At 33.9% G+C, this 19,623-nt stretch overlaps 1 protein-coding gene across 6 annotated transcripts; it reads left to right on the top strand.

Annotated features, from left to right (window-relative positions):
* The first annotated feature begins 8,529 nt into the window (after window positions 1-8,529).
* LOC104892003 (uridine kinase-like protein 3) lies at window positions 8,530-19,278 on the top strand. Of its 6 annotated transcripts, XM_019249195.3 has the most exons (16): window positions 8,554-8,682; window positions 9,403-9,517; window positions 10,308-10,470; window positions 10,819-10,910; window positions 11,605-11,674; window positions 12,166-12,284; window positions 12,485-12,581; window positions 13,089-13,168; window positions 13,549-13,743; window positions 13,820-13,903; window positions 14,372-14,432; window positions 17,219-17,279; window positions 17,651-17,744; window positions 17,878-17,950; window positions 18,489-18,571; window positions 18,672-19,278. In XM_019249195.3, the coding sequence occupies exons 3-16, from the start codon at window positions 10,317-10,319 to the stop codon at window positions 18,819-18,821; spliced, it is 1,413 nt and encodes a 470-aa protein (XP_019104740.1). In that variant the 5' UTR covers window positions 8,554-8,682; window positions 9,403-9,517; window positions 10,308-10,316; the 3' UTR covers window positions 18,822-19,278. The 6 variants fall into 6 exon arrangements, with proteins under 6 accessions (XP_010676109.1, XP_048498380.1, XP_048498378.1 ...); XM_010677807.4 differs by lacking the exon at window positions 9,403-9,517 and having other exon boundaries at window positions 8,530-8,682; XM_048642423.2 differs by lacking the exons at window positions 9,403-9,517; window positions 18,672-19,278 and having other exon boundaries at window positions 8,530-8,682; window positions 18,462-18,543.
* Window positions 19,279-19,623: the final 345 nt, after the last annotated feature.

Genomic DNA, 19,623 nt, shown 5'->3' with positions numbered 1-19,623 from the left:
GGTCGTTCATGCATTATCATTTTTCGTTTACAATTTTTAGCTTTGTTTAGAACAAAAATAACTACGAAAACCTTTATAATTTCTTGTTAATATTCCAAATAAACATAATTAAAATGAATATGACTAACTTCGAATAAATTATGCAACCTTCATCATAAGCCAAAAATTGAGAACTAGTAATGAACAGATTATAAGGCTTGATAGTCATCGTTTTTTTTTATCAACTTTTCAATTAATTTGAAACCAAAAAATAAAAAAAAAATTAAATTTCAAAAAAATGTAGTTTTCAGTTTTCTATTATCAATTTTCAAATTTGATGTTTAGTATAAACTATAAGTGTGATTAATTTTAAGTCTATTACATTGACTTTTACATTCGTAAAACAAAAACCTTGAAACTAATTGTGATGTCGAACAAGAACTTAGTTTTTAATTGTTTTAAATTAATTTGGGTCTTTTTATACCAAAAAATGTGCATAAAGAGAAAAAGGAAATATTTCATGTATTAATAATAAATAGGTATAATGAAATGTTAATAGCATAATTTACATTAGCAATGTTATGACTAAATTCAGATGAGACTTTATTTTTTTGATTCATATGAGTTACGAGTGCAGTACAAAGAAGAGGGGATGGATTTGAACAGGTGACCTATCGTTCACAGCACCTCAATCTTAACCACTAGGCTAACATATTTTTGGTTCAGATTAGGCATTATAAAATCGAAATGACTTGCATTAATTGACTATTCGAGCATGAGGTTTATAAATGTTAAAATTTAAAATATGTAGCATGGGTTTTGATGATAATTGTGGTGGGTCCAGGAGTTTCTTTTCACTCTCGCATTCCACCTTTTTCTTTTACTACAATTTCGTTGTTGTGATTCCTTTCATCCATGATGATCGCAATCTTCTACACCTAGATTGTAGATCATGTAATTCAACTAAAAATGATACTTTCTCCGTTTCAAAATAAGTGCAACATTTGCATAGTGTTTACTATTCACAGTTTAAACTTTAATTAGCTTTGGTGATTTACATTTTAGGAAAAACATAGTCATGTGGGATCTTGTTAGATTTGTCTGAATGTGAATTTTTTTAATATCAACTTTTTATAATTTTTACTTATTGATGATTGAAAATATTAACGGTTAAAATAATGCATTGGCAAACGTGAAAACAAGAAGTGTTGCACTTATTAGAAACAGAGGAAGTATTATATTATAGAGTAAAAATTATCATTATCAGATGTATAAAGATCAGGAGAAGTGATTAATGTCTTAACAATATAATTGGGTTGGGCTTGGCGGATTCGTACCTGCTAGTCCGCCATTAATGTATAGCTGGCCATTCTACTGATCCAACATTAAGCCCATGTCTAGAGGCACTTTGTATAAGTATCAAAAAATATTAACAATGTGTAGTTATTAGGATTCAAACACATGACCTTTGAAATGCAATATGAGAGTTTAACTATTAATTTATTACAATTTGAATGATTAATGTTTCAGAGTAAAACATAATAAAGTCTTATAATTGTATATAATTATAAAAACATGTAGACAAGCTTTTTGATCTCTCCCTTTTATTAAGTTATAACTTTCTCTTACCCAAATTCTATTGAAATTGTTATTTTTATCCTCAATTCTTTCTAAGATTTTTTTTAAAAAAAACAACTCAATTATCATGTCATAACGTCAATTTTTTCAATTTCGCACTAGACAAAATATTACGAAAAGCTAATATAATTAATTGTAAAACTTATGAATAATAATATATTTGATAGCTTTGTAACTAACTCAAGGCATCGATCGTCCTGACCAAAATACTAATTATTAATTATATAATCGCATACGTGAAAGACAAATTCACTATATGAAGGAATAAGTAACTCTGAATAATTATAAGTAACCCCTAAAATAAGTAATTTCAATATGGGACATAATTAAGTTACCTCGATCACATGCACCCAAATTACAACAATCCCCACTATACTAATAAGTAACGAAAAAAATTATAAAAAAACCCTAGTGTATATTAGCTAGTAACCTCAATATACAAGCATTAACCTTATATATGGATAGTCGCATGGTTAAATAACAATGTAATCAGTCACATATAAAACTTAGCGTATAACCATAATTTTTTTTTTTGGCCAGTGGGATCTTCCAATCTCTTTTTACTTTAATGAAAGTTTACTTGACTAGAGACGATTAAAACATTCTAATATTCTATCAACATATGGGCTCACAAAGAAAACATATTGTTATTCTATTATGAAGTTTATTTGAAACAATGCAACCATTTTGGGAGAACTGAGAAGCTCACAAAAAAAAAAAAAAGTAAATATTTATTGGGTATTTTTGTCTTTGAACTAATTTTTTTCTTATTTTTCCTTTAAAATAAAGTGGAACAACAATAAATGTTTCTTGAAATGGTGTAAAACAATAAATAGGGGCACATATTTTAAAAGAAAAGTAGGGGTATTTAGGAATGTTTTATGTAGAAATGAAGGATAATTTAGTCCAAACAAATTGATAAGAAAAAAAATAGGCCCAATATATTTTGAGATACCCAAATGCAAGCACTATATTATAGGACGGAGGGAGTATTATTTACTATGATTATCTTGTATTATTTGTATGTAAGTAAAACATATTAATTTATTATCTTGTTAAATTCGTTGTAATATTTTTTTTTGTCAAAATGTAGCTTTTTGTTTACTTATACACAATTAAAGATGCTAATATTTAAACTTACGCGTTGGAAAATATCCAAACTAAATATCTTGTTAGAATCGCTAGAAATTTTTAAGAATAATACTGTAATAAAAGTACCTTTTATTTTTAGTTCATGTATCTATTATCTATTATATAAGGGTGATAAGTGCATTTCAAACGCACTTTACGGACTCCTTTTAGCTTATTTTGATCCTATTTCTCCCCTTTCTTCCCTCTTTATTCTACCTTTTCCCTTCTATTTCCTTCACTTTATCATACTTGATCATAGTGACATTTTGCTAGATTTTCAGTCATTTTTGACCGAATTTCTAGTACATTTGCTTTCACCTTGTTTGCCATGTTCTTGATATAGGTGAAACTACTAAGATTGCTACGATTTATAGAGTTGGAAAAAGTAGCAATGAAAACAAAGCACAAATTGAGAAATGATGCACTTACACCATTCCCCATGTCCGCTCGCACAAAGGAGCACATTTCACAATAGAATCTTAACAGAGAACTTCAAATGGACATAACTTTCAAACCACAAATCGGATGAAGGTAATTCCAGTTGGAGGTGAAAGCTCGTTTCGATATCTTTCCAACGACTGGTCATAAGCTTGATTTGGATATAAAACGAAGAAGTTATGCTCGTTTTAAGATGAACTGTCCGATCAGAAAGATGGTGCGCCCGCACCTAGTTTTGGTGCGCCCGCACCTAGTTTTGGTGCGCCCGCACCTAGTTTTGGTGCGCCCGCACCATTCGACGACTGACTTTGGTTTTGAGGCAGAAGGGTGAGGTGCGCCCGCACCTCATCTTGGTGCGCCCGCACCTCATCTTGGTGCGCCCGCACCTCATCTTGGTGCGCCCGCACCTCCTTGTGGTGCGCCCGCACCGTTCGTTTCCGGAACAGAAAAATTCGAGCCTTCATTAAACGATAGTTTAGTTTTAATTTGGGTTACGTGTTCCAGCGGCTGAAAATCCCCCGGGGCATCCGAACGAAGCAGCGCCTGCGGCCCGGGTCTCTTTCCTAACGTAAAGCTGTTTTCAACTCCGATCCTCTAAAAGAAGGGGGCTCACTTAGATTCAGAGTGATCAACTTCTAACCCAAACCTCAGTTTACCTAAATCCTTCATCTTCCTGTTTTTGGACAAGAGGGTTTTCAAGTTCTCAATCTCTTGCTGGTTGTTTTCGTTTATTCTATCTTTCACACGATATTTTAGGGTTTTGTATTAGAGAGAAAAGACTTGAGTTTTCATTGGTAATGACGATTAGACATCATAGTTTGTGATTCGATTTACATTCAAGGTACTTTTTATTCAATTCAATTCAAAGTTTTAGTTTTTATTTCATTCTTTCCGTCTTTGTTCTTGCTTTTGATTATTCTAGATCTTTATTCTCTTAGTCCCATAACTGTGATTTCTATTAGTTTAATCATTTCTTAATCATGTTTAGCCTTAGATTAGTCATAGATTTTATGTTTAATTGCTTAAACTCCATGATTAGTGAGTATTTCATATCTAGGGTTAGGGTGAAAGTATGAATTAGGGTTTTAAATATGTTGTTGATGTGATTGTGATGAATGGAGAAGTTTATGCATTGATCTTGGTGTTTTGAGACCTTAGGATAGATATTGATCACATTTATACTTTGGTATTTTGATTTCAAATGTTCTTAAATCGGATTTTGAACTCTTTTATCATCCCCAAGAATCAACTTAATTTCATACCAAGATATTGGATGGAAATTAAGGGGATCCTTCATTAGGGGTTTTCCAAACTTATCGAATCTCTTAATCAATTAACTAAAGACCATTCGAGAGAGGATTTAGTTGATAGATTAAGCATTACTCTTGAGGACCATTCGAGAGAGGACTCAAGTATTTTAGAGGAGAACTAAACCTTGCATAATCGTCTTTGTTGCTTCACAATCGCATTAACAATCATCATCTGTTCCTATTCATACTAGTAGCCTTAACTCTAGTATCTTTTATTTGATATTTAAACTCGTATTAGTTGCTTGTTCTTGTTATTAGTTAGTCTTAATTGATACCAAAACTCTTTCAAACCCCCAAAAACTTCTTCAATTAGGCAGCCTAGACTTGCTAGACTTTAACCAATCCCTGTTTCCCTGTGGATCGACCCTTGACTTGCCCTTACTATTCTCTTAGTAATTGCTTGTTAGGACTACAAATATTGTTTGGAAAGCGGTTCTTAGTGCCTTAACGACACACTAAAAACCTCTTATCAAAGGGAAGGGGGACGAAGATGATTTCCTTCTCTGAAAATACTAAATTACCCTTAATGATCTATAGAATGAAAAAAATACAAAAGAATATAATTTAACAATCCTATCTCATTTCAACTTGTCATTCTAAACAAGTTAAAAATTATATATGCACCAAATATTTCAATCAAAAAATTAAAGGAAAAATTATTTTAAATAAGTCAACATTTGCGCGATCTTCTCATTTTAAGTCTACCTCTTGATTATCCGTGGTTAAGTTAAGCTTGTATGTCTGTTTTCTTCTTTTGAGTTTTAGCCTGTTTGTGACTTGTTTAGTAGGTTAGTTATGATACATGTTACAATGTCCCACCCCCACCCTCGCCTGTTTTAGAAGAAGGGACATTGTAACACGTATCATAAGTAACCTGGCCTACTAAACAAGTCATGAACAGGTTAAAACTTAATAGAAGAAAACAGACATACAAGCCTAACTCAATCAGGGATAATCAAAATGTAGATTTAAAATGGGAAGACCGCGCAAAGGTTGACTTATTTAAAATAATTTTTCCAAAATTAAATGGATAATATATTTTGATATTTTTTTATATAAGAGAAAATCATATACATGACGTGCACCTGAAAAGTCTGAAACCCTGTAGTACTCTTTAATTTAGTCAAACCAACTCATTATGTCTATTCTTTTTGTTCAAAATTCATTTACAAAAATTATATGAAAAATCACTCACAACCTTTGTTAGTTTTTTACGTTAGCGAATTAATATACTCCATTAATCTTTCACAAATAACAAATTTTGAAATGAACGAACGCATGCATTGTGTGCATATAATAAGGCTAGTAGAGGTCTAAATCAATTACATTATTACAACCACTAATACCATGACTAGTAATCCATTAGTTGCAATCAAGCGTAATAGTAATATCGCAAGACACATTCTGAAAAATCAAAAAAGGATGAGGAGCTAGCTCAAGTGGTAGAGCACTCCCCTCTGATCCTTGAGGTCAGGGGTTCGATCCTTACCCCCAGCATTATGTTGGGGTATTTCCTTAGCATGCTTTACCAGCCAATGTGCTGGTAGTTCCTACAAGGCTAGTAGCCTTGGTAGGAGTTAGCCCTTGGGCTGACTTAATTTCCCAATAAAAAAAAAAAAAAAAAAAAAAATTCTGAAAAATCAAAATACAAAAATAAAAATAGTGGAGAAAACAAAAATGAAAAATCATGCAGCGGAGTGGGTCCCGCCCCACATCATGATCTGGTATCTACGTGGAGCTCCGATCCGATCAAATTGCTGTACGATTCGCCCACCAAATCAGTCACTTTATTCAGCGGCAGTGCACCTCTCCAATCTAACCTACTGATTAGTGATTAGTACACCATCACTATCAACCACCTTCACAAATTAAATTAAGACAAATTGCTTTTTTTTTTTTTTTTTTTTTTTTTGGGGTCAGGAAGCATGATAGTGTTATATTCGGGTACACTAATGTTAGGTATTATACTATTGTGGATAGGAGGTGGAAAAGAGACGAGACAACTCGCGAGTTATTCGAGACCGACACAGTTAAAACTCGACTCGAGTGAGCTCGGATCAAACTCGAATTCAAGTCGAGTTGAGCAACTCGTATACTCGACTCGAAAAGTTGTGAGAAACTCGAATACCCAATTATCTATGTAAAATACCTAAATTTGACATCTTTTCTAGATTAAGGTTGCTTTTAACACGAGACATGCAAATTATTCATAAATCTACTCGGACAAAACTCGACCTGGTCAAAGTTCGGTCAACACTCGGTCAAAACTCGACTCGCATCATTTACCCACCTAATTATGCATTTGTGCTCAATACTCCCCTATAATGTAATTGATTTTAGGGGTACAACTTCGAAGAAAATAAACAGTTAGGGATGTATTGCAGAATATGCTAGAATCCAACTCCAAATAAAAAGTAATTAAGCCCGTTTTTAATCTTATTTGTCCGTATTTTAGTTTAGTTCATACGCAAATTTCGTTCACAAGTTTAGTTGAATTCACTCATGATTTTCTTACAAGTTAAGTTCAATTCAGCTTGATATAGTTTAGTTCGGTTTAACAAATTACAATCCAAAATAATAAGACCTTAATCTTTTCCTTCAAAACATATACTCTTTTTAAGATAATCACGGAAAATACCTTTTCATATAAGCCTTATACAATTATAATGAAATCTCAGCATATACCTAATCATAAACTTTATCTTCAAACTAATTCACTCTAGTTCCAAAAATAGACTACAAAAATTTTTAAATGTAGTTCTAGTATAAATAATTATTTGTATTTCTTAAATTAGAAAAATCATTTGACAAATATATTTAACCCCCAAATCGTAATTAGTTCCACTCGTTTCTGGTTGTTATTTACAAAAAGGTTGACAAATTAATAAAAATGGTTATATTTATTGGGTTATTGCGTGTTTGGTTCAAATCATGGAAGGGAATGACAACCATTACCACCAACTAATGGATTTTGTCACTTGAGGGGGAGGTAACAGGATGGGGGAGTTTATTACCACCAAGTAAGGGAATGAGTTGGTGAGGGGTTGAACCAAACCTGAAGGTTGATTGCTAAGAGTCCGTGTGTTGTTACGTGGCAAATTCAGCTTTAGGACAGTGATTTTCTCACGCCATGATTATCAGATAAGTTATTTATAATTGTTACAAGTTTTCATTCCTACACAATATTCTATTAGTTAAATTTCATAAAATCTTAAATTCGAAAACAAAAAGAGACAAACCCTTGTCCCTTAATAAAAGTCCTAATTTAACAAAATTAGAAAAAGGCGTCGGTGGTAAATTGAGGCAAGTACTCCATTATCAAATTAAATAAAATGGGTTGATGAATTTTTGTGTGACTATAAATACAAATGTTCTCTCTCTATTTAAGTGGCACAGTAGTACTTATTGATTAGAAATTAGAAATTAGAAATTAGAAATCAGAAATCAGAAATCATATTATTATTATTATTATTAGGGTAATGCTATATGCAGCCCTTAGGGTTGCATATAAGCATTAAATACATTTCCTAAAATGGTATAAATTCTCATATTTATGATAAAATCACACATAAATCGATGTAATTAATGTTTTATTTTTCAAAAACTTTCCCTTTTAAGCCTTTTATGTGCAGCCCTAGCATATACTCCCTCCGTCCCATAATATAGTGCTTGCATTCCTTTTTGGATGTCTCAAAATGTTGTGCCTATTTCTTTTTTTATCAGTTTGTTTGGACTAAATTGTCCTTCATTTCTACATAAAACTTTCCAAAATACCCCTATTTTCTTTTAAAATATGTGCCCCTATTTATTGTTTTACACCATTCCAAGGTATATTTATTGCTCTTTCATTTTATTTTAAAGGAAAAAGAAGAAAAAAACTAGTTCCAAGACAAAATACCCAATAAACATTTACTTAAATATATATATTTTTGTGAAATCCTAAAACTCTTTCTATTTTCCTTAATTCTTGTGAAAAATGAGAAGTGAGCACTATATTATGGGACGGAGGGAGTAGCTTTTTCCTTATTATTATTATTATTATTATTACATTGAATGTGTATCGAATATTGATCCCCTCACCCCACCTCACCCACTATAAATACTATTGTTTCTTTCTCTCAAAAAAATAAATTCCCCTCATTTTAATTTCTTGAAATATCTGCAAAAGTATCAGATCGAATCAAAGGTATATTCATACTACTATGTAATTTTTCTTACATTTATTCATTGTTATCTCCCTCAATTGCATAACTTTTATTTTTGTCTTTCCGAGCTAAATAATCTAATTCTTGTGATGGTGCCGCATTTTCGTTTCACAAAAACAAAAACTACCAAGTATTTATATATGATTTGTAGTAAGGCATCAGATTTGATCTGGGTTTTTTGTGTTGTTTGTTTGTAAAGATTGTTTTTCATTTTTCTGCAAAAGATTGGATTTTGTTCTTCTTTTCTCTTCTTGGAATTGATGGGTGACAAGTTTGTTACCAGATCAATCATCAATGTGGGTATATTTGATTTATTTATTTTATGATGTTATGAAGTATGAATGATAGTAAAAAGGATCATTTCTGATTTGATTGATATTGTTAATATGAGGAACCAAAATTCAAGCTCTTATGTGATAGATTTTATTTTGCTATTATGTCATTGGAGGTATGTGTTTCAGGGTTAGTGCAATGGCTGCACTTGTTTAAATGTTCCTTAAAGATAAGATGGTGATTATATTGGTGGGAGACGTAGTCTAAGGAATATGGAACTTATTCTTGGTTAAAGTTCCTTTCTTTATTCTTTAAATATTTTACTTAGAAGCAATACATTAGTTGGATTTTTCCATAAATATTGAGACATTGACATTACATTTGAAGTTAACCCTGAGTTTGTTTCATGATGGAGTACAACTTTGTAGGAATATCATGCACCACCACTTTCGTTCCGTGTTTGTAATGCAATGCTTCTACTGGAGTCTTTAACTTCGATAAAATTCCCCGAATAAGGTCTTTGTCTACTGGTTAAAACTCAAGGTACTAGTTCATTGTAATTCGTAACCATGTGTCTCCCACGGACATAAAGAGAAAACTCAGAAGAATTCTCAGATCAACTGATGTGGTTTTCATGGTAGATGTAATTTCTTGTAGCATTTGAGCAACTCGTTAACCTAAGATGTACATCCTGACGTTCTAAAATGAGCTGCAACACTTCCCATTTTAGGAAGTTTCAGACTAATGGCAAACGTTTTGCTTTTATCTCTCTCCTCATGACATGGGTTCCTTGTTCTATTGCTCTCCTAATCACATGGGCAGCTTAAATGTTGTGCCTCCCTCCTTGTTGCTTTTATTCAAGAACGGAGGAAGTATAATAAACTTATATTGCATCTTTAATCGAAGTTTCTGAGTGGTATTGGTCCCAGTGGATAAGTTATAAAGATGATGTTAACTAGTAGGAAAAGGCTTGTCTTGATCTGGTTTTCTTAATCCTCAATTTTCAGGGTAACTATTGAGTAAGAGACGAATTGAAATGTTTTGTTCATTGTTCCTCCATTGATGCATGAGACCCTCTGTTAAGTACCACATTTTTTGGCGCATGAATGATTTCTGTGTCCATGTATTTTGCTTAATTCTGGCACGTTAGCTTAACTGATCCATTACATACATTATTACCTTTCCTTTAATCTGCATAGTTCAATAGTGTGCGTGAACATTTGGATTTTTGTGGTGGTTCATAATTCTTCCTATCAGTGGGAGCAGCTCAAAATACCTATTTGCAGTACTCAAATTTGATCACCTTACATGCCTTCATGTCTTCCATATGCAGGTGCACTGAATGGGTTCCCAATCAGTCATAGATATGATAGAGGCTTCTTCAGGAGTCCATTTTTCTGGATTTCACTTGGATGGCATAGAATCTAGAAAAGCCGTTATTGAGCAGCCAACGACCTCGACTACTGAAAGTGTTTACAATCAACCTTTTGTCATTGGTGGGTGCAGATGTGCCATTTGTTAATTACTTATATCTTTTGACTTGTATCGTTTGCCTGGGAAAGTCTTGCATTAGTAAAGTGGAGCTTGCTTGGGAGCTGACCTTAACTTAAGACACTTACTCTTTCCCCCGAAATTTTCTGCGCGTATGTTCTCATGCTGTTTGCTCTTGTAGTGGATTATCACCTGTAATTTCCTTTCAATGCCTCCTTTTCGTTGTTAACTTTTTCTTCCTGCCGAGGGATAGATGAAGAATTAAATGCTTGGTTACCTGCTTTCTTTTGCTTCTCTACAAATGTTCCCTTTTGGTCGATTGTTGTTGGTTAATCAGCGTTTTACTTGTTCAGGAGTTGCCGGAGGTGCAGCATCAGGAAAGACTACCGTCTGTGATATGATCATTCAGCAGCTTCATGATCAACGCGTGGTGGTTGTCAATCAGGTAGAAATCTTGTTGATTAGTAACAAACAGTCGTGATTATACGCAAAAGAAAACGTACAAGTTACCAGCAATGTCTACTTTCTCTCCCCTTTTTTCTTTTCTTTCGGGAGTTTTCTTTATGGGGGTTATGTGTTATCTAGTATTGCTATATCGCTGTAAGTGGATATAACATTATGTTCTAACTTAGTTTTCCCATGTTTCCTAACTTCTTGTTTATCTATCGTCTAAAATTTGCTACTTCGCTCTTGTTTATCTAAAGTATTTGAATCTATGTGGACAAACCACTTTCCAGAGCTTATTCTTGTGAAAGGACACAACGAGGCGTAGTTGAAAGCCTTGATATACTTTGTGATATTAAACTGCTTTAAGTTTGAGGTATCTACAAGTCTTTTCTGGATACTTTGTTGGAATATATAACTAAACTTTGTGAGAGGGATTTATCATGATATATATATATTCACTGGAAAAATCGTCCTTAAACTTAGGCTTGTAGCTGGTGATCAGTTAAGGGTTCCATACCTGGTAACCTTATGTGTATCTTAGATTATTGCTCAGCTTATGGACCGCAGTCTTCACTGAGAGTTCTATTTTTGCAACCGACCTTTTTATTTAATGCTTAATGTTAAGCTCTAGTCATCACTTCTTCATCAGTTAATCAGTCCCTTTAAATATTTTCGTATCATGGTTTTGATAGGATTCATTTTATCATAATTTGACGGAGGAGGAGCTTTCACGAGTACATGAATGCAACTTTGACCACCCCGGTGAGTTATTTGGACTATCTTCAGGACAACTTTCTTGATCCATGTGGGGTTGATGCATATTTGGTACTTGGTTGTATGCACGTCTTCTAGCTTGGAGGTTGCATATTTATAGCTTGAGAGAAGTGAAACATGTAAATCATCGCAATTACCTTCTTCCTATTATAAGCCTCATGACTACTACAAATGCTCCTAACATGGCTTATTCACTGGAGATCTCCCGGCTTGCAATTTTGCACGTGGCATTACAACCTTCAAACTTTTTCCTTATCCTACTGTCATTCACAATTGCTTGACCCTTTGTTCAATCGGATTATCGCACTGGTGAAATCATCTTTGGCAAACTAGGAAAGCTCTAGCTTGGCATTTTGGGGATCCTTCTAATAATTGTGTGGTGACTGCTGTCTGGTGGATACAATATTCCATCATTGCTGAAGGATGATAGCAATTTCAAACTTTCTTTTTCTGAAGTATGTCATTTTTTTCCTCAACAGATGCATTTGACACGGAAGAGTTGCTCCATACCATGGATAAACTAAGGTGTGGGAAAGCAGTGGATATTCCAAATTATGATTTCAAGAGTTACAAAAACAATGTATTTCCAGCTCGAAGGGTAAGCAATCCATAAGTTGATTTATTCACCTTTAGTTTCAGTACAACTGTCGATACTCCTATCTATTAGGAGCAGGATACCAGTCTTTGAATTGCTACTTCGACTAAGAAACTTTCCTTTTTGCTATATATCTGCTTGGATCAGATTGTGAAATGTTTGCATTGCATATTTTATTGATATGGATTATGGAATCTCGGCAGGTGAACCCATCAGATGTTATTATACTGGAAGGGATACTTGTCTTCCATGATCCTCGTGTCCGTGGGCTCATGAATATGAAGATTTTTGTTGATACAGGTCCATCCTCATTTATTTTACTTGCTATACGTCTTCCTTCAACAATTTCTTTCCTTTGTGTAGAGGTCCTAATCATTTGCAATATTGCCTATCATGTGATGATGTGATGATGTGATCTAGGGTTCTTGTAGAATCTGGGGAGTAAAAAAGTTACTAGTCTGCCTCCAAAATCACCGAAATACCATTGTGTAATATGATATTCTCTGATCTACGCTTGTGGGGACACACACTGTTCTATATTTGTCAGTCCCTGCAAGAATTCTTTTGTAGCCTATGTGGGAATCTTTACATCAATGAGACGTATTTGCTAAATTATGCTATTGATTTTATATATATGATGGTAAATAAGCTGTGATTCATATCAATCTTTTCATTTATGTATCCTTGAAACTTTTCTCTTCATGGTTATTTTCTTTTAATATGTTTGAACTCAAATGAAGCTCAATTTCTTTTTCGCTGTAGGAACTTATTCCCATGTTCTTCACATAATGTTTTTCTTTAGAGCAGATGCTGATGTACGGCTGGCAAGAAGAATAAGGCGTGATACAGCTGAGAAGAGTAGAGATATTGCCATGGTACTTGATCAGGTTAGCTTTTCATGTGCTCACTGATATTGAAATCACCACTTTTTATGTCTGTAAATAAATCTAACTACTTTGCCCTGGATATGCACGGTCTAATTTCTGAGCTTTACACTCCATTTTAGTATCATTATGGGCTTCTTTCATCTTTTATGTTCTGGAACTTGAACTAGGATTCTTAATATTACTTTCATTTGACTCTGTGCTATGGAACATGCTTCTTAGCTTTCCATGAGCGAGGAGATTCTGGCAACATCAAAAGTGTGGCAGCAGAATGTCATTGTGATTAATTGGATGAGAGATTTACTTTTCTGTGCTGCTATCAGCTGATAATGAATCATGATTGACAAGCGTTGATGATTGACTTTTTTTGAATAATGCTGCAGTACTCCAAATTTGTGAAGCCTGCTTTTGATGATTTCATACTTCCAACGAAGAAGTATGCAGATATCATAATTCCCCGAGGAGGAGACAATCATGTTGCTGTTGATCTAATTGTGCAACATATTCGTACAAAACTTGGTCAACACGACCTCTGTAAAATATATCCTAACCTTTATGTTATCCAGACTACCTTCCAGGTAATGAATTTCATCCTGACGACTATACTTTTGTGTATCTTAGGGAAATGAACTCATTTTTTATTCTCCTTCATAGATACGGGGCATGCATACTCTTATTCGTGATGCACAGACAACAAAACATGACTTTGTTTTTTATGCTGATCGGTTGATACGCTTGGTAAGTATTTTTTTAGACCTATCAATTTGATCGTCAGCACTCTTGCTAGGAGGAGCTTCTGGCAATCTTTTCAAAGTTTAATTTGGTTATTTTAAATTGCTTTCTGATGTACTATATTCTGTTGATTGAATGATTGCTATGTTAAAATTCTGAGCTTTTAGATAGAATGGATGATAAGAAGATGGAATAAAACATTGATGACAATATTGTGCTGCATGCACGCTCTCTAATGTAAGATAGTATAATAAATAAATGAAACTGAAAGCTGTAAAGCTCAAGATACAGGCTTATGATTGAGTCTTTTAAGCACACCCGGGTTCCTCAGTTGTGGTTCGTTGCTTTAATTGTCTATTTTATTTATCTTATTTGCTGCTTTGACACATTGGATAACATATCCTGACAGATTTCTCTTCCCGTGTACAATGAATTTCCCTTTTTTCTGGCTCTGAATATCTATATGTTCTTTAGGTTGTTGAACATGGACTAGGGCATCTCCCTTTCACAGAAAAGCAGGTTATCACTCCTACAGGTACGGTCCTTGTTACCTGATTCAGGCATAGTTTTATCGCTGAATCATGTTACGTTACATATTTTTGGAAGTTTTGCTCTTCTAGACCCTCTTTCGTAACTATGACCACAATAGATTATAGCAAAGATACTGGTCTATCGCCTTAACCTCTTAGTTTGTGTTTATGTTTGATGAATTGCTGGAAATGAGGCGTCTAAAGACCAACTGTAACACCGTCATTGTATCAGAACTCTATGTCAAACTGGTTAGAATGTTGACATGATGCATACTTTTTAGAAAACTCATATTTGTTCTGATACTCTTTTGCGTGAGAAGTTGATGTGTAAAGTCCTTGTCTTAAGTGTGTTGTACTGTTGTTTGTGCACTAGTAAAGTCCATGAAAATCTTAACTGAAATGAGGCGGCTAAAGACCAACTGTAACACTGTCATTGTATCAGAACTCTATGTCAAACTGGGTAGGATGTTGACACGACGCATACTTTTTAGAAAACTCATATTTGTTCTGATACTCTTTTGTGTGAGAAGTTGATGTTTAAAGTCCTTGTCTTAAGTGTGTTGTTTGTCCGCTAGTAAAGTCCATGAAAATCTTAACTGAAAGTAAAGGAAGGGAAAGAGTTCAGTTAAAATCTTAATGCATGGGTGGATGTGCAACAAGCTTTAATCTCCACATTCCCATGAGTATGCAAAGAGCTTTTTCTCAGCTTTACTTTATCACTTGCTAGTTTTAGAACTAAAATTTAATTTTTCTGTCCTTCCTAGCTTTCAAACCTGTGCAATCAAGCGAAAATCTAGATGTCATCATATCTATGACTATAATAAATTTGTAATATCCTAGTATTACAAAAAGTAGCAATTCTAATTGTCATAAAACAACATAAATCCTCTCTATATTAAAATCTTTTAGTTGATCAAAACATATTCCATAATAATTATATTAGTTTAAAATATCATAAGAGATGAATCTATCAATTGAGTTTATATCTTAACTTTTATGTATTTTAGAAATGGATTTTGTTTTAAGTTACTTTGTCCATCCCTCAAAAGATTTCTCATTTCTAATTTTAGCACTATTCATAAGTAACAAAAATCTTCAAAAACAAATTCCAATATATAAGAAAAAACATATTCATGTGGGGTCTTGTTTAATTAGTCTCATTGTATACATTATTGAAAATCAAATGTTTATAATTTTTACTAATATTTAATTGAAGATATTAATGATTCAAGATGTGCATTGGCAAACGTGAAAATGAGAAATGAGAAGTCTATTGGGGTCGGAGGGAGTGCTTTTCAAGGGATTGCTAATGGCCGAACATTATACAATTTTGAACTATATATTAAAAATTATAATTAACTTACTCTACTTATTTATCTTTGCTATTCCCTCCGTTCTCTTTTTTTCCTATTTGGAATTGACGATAGAGGTCTCAACTTTGGGTGATAATTTTTAAAAGGTCTGAACTATTGATTAACCTGTGTAGGTCCCAACTTTAGGGGGTATTAACTTTTAGCGGGCCTTAGTGACTTAAAACTGGCTTAATAGGTCATAACTTGTAAAACTTGGGTCACACCAGAAGGGTTAATTGAGGGAGGGGAGTAGGAACTAGGTGAGATTTTTAAAAAAATCGTTAGTTTTAAGTCACCGAGGCCCGTTAAAAGTTAAGACCCCCTAAAGTTGGGATCTACACAGGTTAATCAATAGTTCAAACCTTTTAAAAGTTATCGTCCAAAGTTCAGACCTCTATTGTCAGTATTTCCTATATAATAAGAGGCAAAATAAGTCAAAGTAGGAAGAACAAAAGAGAATGGAGCGAGTAGTTTATTGAAATCATACTTTTTTTCTCTTATTTTAGACTCTATACATGTATGTTTATCTCTCCAAATTTTGTTTTATTTAAACTTGATTTTTACATTATGACATGGCAGTCTTACGTGGCGCGGTCAAGACTCCAAATTATTATATATATATATATATATTTTCCTGATTTTTTGTAAGTGTGAGAGGTTGCAACAGTGGCGGATCCAGCGTGGGTTCAGTGGGTTCAACTGAACCCACGCGGATCCGAAGGAAAAACTGAAAACTAACGGAAATAAGGAACGGATATATAATAAATACGCATAATATTTCACTTGATAGTGATTTGCTTCAGTGGTAAAGTGTGCGTGATAGAATGTCTCAATGAGACAAGGTCGCGAGTTCTACTCCATAGAGGAGTTGTTTTTGTTTTGTTTTCTTTTGTTTTCCTTGTTTTTTTTTTGCTTTTTTCTTATCTTTTGTTACTAAAGGTCTAGAGCTTAAATTTCTTTATTTGATCTTCTATTTCCATTTTTTAATCTTCCCGTTATTTGATTCACTGCTCATATATTTATATGATATGTACATCAAAAGGTAATGAAAAGTGTGCTAGTTGCTACTATTTTTTTTTTTCATTGTTTCATATCTTTGATATATAATTACTTTCAACACTTAATTGATAGTTTGATTTAATGAAAACTGTCTTAATAATTGATACTCAAGCGGTAGTTCGTTTTATAACTCTGTATTTGTTCTATAAGATATTCATAATCTTTTGTTAGTACACTATTTTTAATTTTTGTTAGATACAGTTGTTGAAAGTTTTCCTTTTTATTAAAAAATGTAATTGTGGATAGTAAAATACAATTTGAAATTTATGTTTACTCTGAACCCACGTGGCTCAATTTCTGGATCCGCCAGTGGGTTGCAAGTTCAGGTGGATGATTGCCGCTGTTACTTAGTTCATTCTGCTCATTGTTTTTGCTTGCAGGCTCTGTATATACTGGTGTAGATTTCTGCAAGAGGTTATGTGGGGTGTCCATTATTAGAAGGTTTGTTAAAAGCTACAGAATGTTTTAATTTTTTTTGAGTTCCATTGCACCTTTACTTGGTCTCCAATGACGTGGAAAATTAGAAAATTAAGGAAAAGGCATTTCCTGCGGAATGGGAACAAGTAATGGTTTTAACTTTTAGGTTTGACTTTTGAATACGCTAAAATTTCAAAAAATAACTTCTTTTGACCTTCTGGTGTGCGAAACTGGTGAAGGGTCTTTCATAGGATTTTTGTTTTCTTTTTTGCTTCTTTATTTATTCATCACTGTTACTTTTAGGCTTTCACTTCAGCAGAGTTTTCTTGTTTAACTTGTTTCAAATTCTTTGTGAAGAAATGTTACTTATCACGACATTACTTGAACTTTGCCAGTGGTGAAAGCATGGAGAACGCTTTACGGGCATGCTGTAAGGGAATCAAGATTGGCAAAATTCTGATACATAGAGAAGGTGACAATGGGCAGCAAGTATGAATCTATCTTATTTTCCCTTGATTAATCTTCCTGTGTTATAGATTTTGTTAATTATTTTTTTTTTTGTATATTTTTTGTTACACTTGACCCTTCTACTCATCTTGCAGTCACATTGTTGTTTTGGCAGCTAATATATGAAAAGCTACCACAAGATATTGCGGATCGACATGTATTGCTCTTGGATCCAATTCTGGGAACAGGTTTTCTTCTCCTCTTGATGAAAACTACATAGTATAGGAGGCCTTTACCCCTCCTTTCTCTATCCAAAAATTAAATGATATTTCATGGATTGTGCTTTCTCTTTCTTGATGAGGCTGTTTCTTTATTGTCCTGTCCTATTCAGTTCCAATGTTGAGATAATGCAAATATGGCTGACCTATTGAGAATGACTTTCCCCTTTTATTGGTGTTGAGCCCTGGAGGGACGAGCAAACTTTTTTTTGGTTGGAGTACTTCCTTATATTTTTCAAATATATCCTGTTGAAAGATTGCTTACAAAGCCCAGCTTGTTAGTGCTCTGATATAAGGGTTAGTGTCTTGGTAGCAGGGTCGAAGCCCAAAAAGTGCCTCTTATCAAGTATTTGACACCTAAACTCGGCTTTGCTGTGATATGGAGAGTGAAGATATTTGCAATTGTTCTTTTAATGTTTTTGAAGTGTATTTTCAGCTTCAGCTATATCTGCCAGTATATACTGGACGGGTCTTTTTTCAGGATGCTGATCTTCTGATATTATCATAGGAAATTCTGCTGTTCAAGCCATATCTTTACTCATAAAGAAGGGTGTGCCAGAAGGGAACATTATATTTCTCAATCTCATATCTGTAAGTAATGTTAATAATGCTCGTATTGCTCCAATTAGCATCCAGTGCTCTTTCTTAGAAGTTCTAGCTGCAATGCTTATGTCTGATATTTCTTTGTCAGGCTCCCCAAGGAGTGCATATGGTCTGTAAAAGTTTCCCGAGAATAAAAATTGTGACCTCTGAAATTGAAACTGGTTTAAATAAAGATTTCCGTGTCATCCCGGGAATGGGCGAATTCGGGGATAGATATTTTGGCACAGATGACGAATGACCGGGCAGGAGGCAATCAATTCTCACCGCCGATTTCAGAAAATATGAGGTTGAATATTGCAAATGATAATCAAGGATGCCTGGTAGTCTGCTGATTTGTTTCACATGGGAGGCTCAGCATCAGTGAATGTTCTTGCCTCTATTAATTATACTTCAAAAACTTTTACATATACACCTCTCAATTTTGTTACTGAGGTTGCACCCAGCACATTGTGGCAAGATCTATAGTTGAAATGTTGAAGGGAGCAAATGAGGCCCTAGAAGCTAGCATGATGGTACACAAGCAGCCAAAATGCGCATCTTACAAGAATCATAATCATATATCATGTTGTAATATTTCTTGTCATAGCCACATTTGATTTTACTTGAAACTCATTTTGACACCCCTTGAGGTGTTTGTCACTGATTGACAGAAGATTATTAAACCAGTATCAAATCAATTTTCTCTTTGTTTTTAATTCTTAATCTCTCAAAACGACTTGTGATTTTATCAATCCTATTTGGTTTGAGGTGTAATCCTTGTCCAACCTGCCCTCATCCCGAAAACCTCTTCTTTTTGAGAAGGAGAGTCCTGATATTTTGAGAAATGTGGGCTGTGAACGTGTGATACATATCAGTAGGTGCTAAAACTTTTGTTTTAGCAGAAGATACCAAAAATTGGCTTTCCCTCCTATGTGGAAGGTGATTGCTCAAAATATAACATCGAGGATAAGAAGTAGAAGCCTTTCCACACATTGCAAGAGCACAAAGCAGGTCCACTTGTCAGAGGAAATTATTATCACCCAATTCTTTATCCATGTACG

The sequence above is a fragment of the Beta vulgaris genome, chromosome 4 (assembly GCF_026745355.1).
Source record: "Beta vulgaris subsp. vulgaris cultivar EL10 chromosome 4, EL10.2, whole genome shotgun sequence".
Classification (NCBI taxonomy): domain Eukaryota; kingdom Viridiplantae; phylum Streptophyta; class Magnoliopsida; order Caryophyllales; family Amaranthaceae; genus Beta; species Beta vulgaris.
This window is presented reverse-complemented; position numbering and strand designations above follow the sequence as displayed.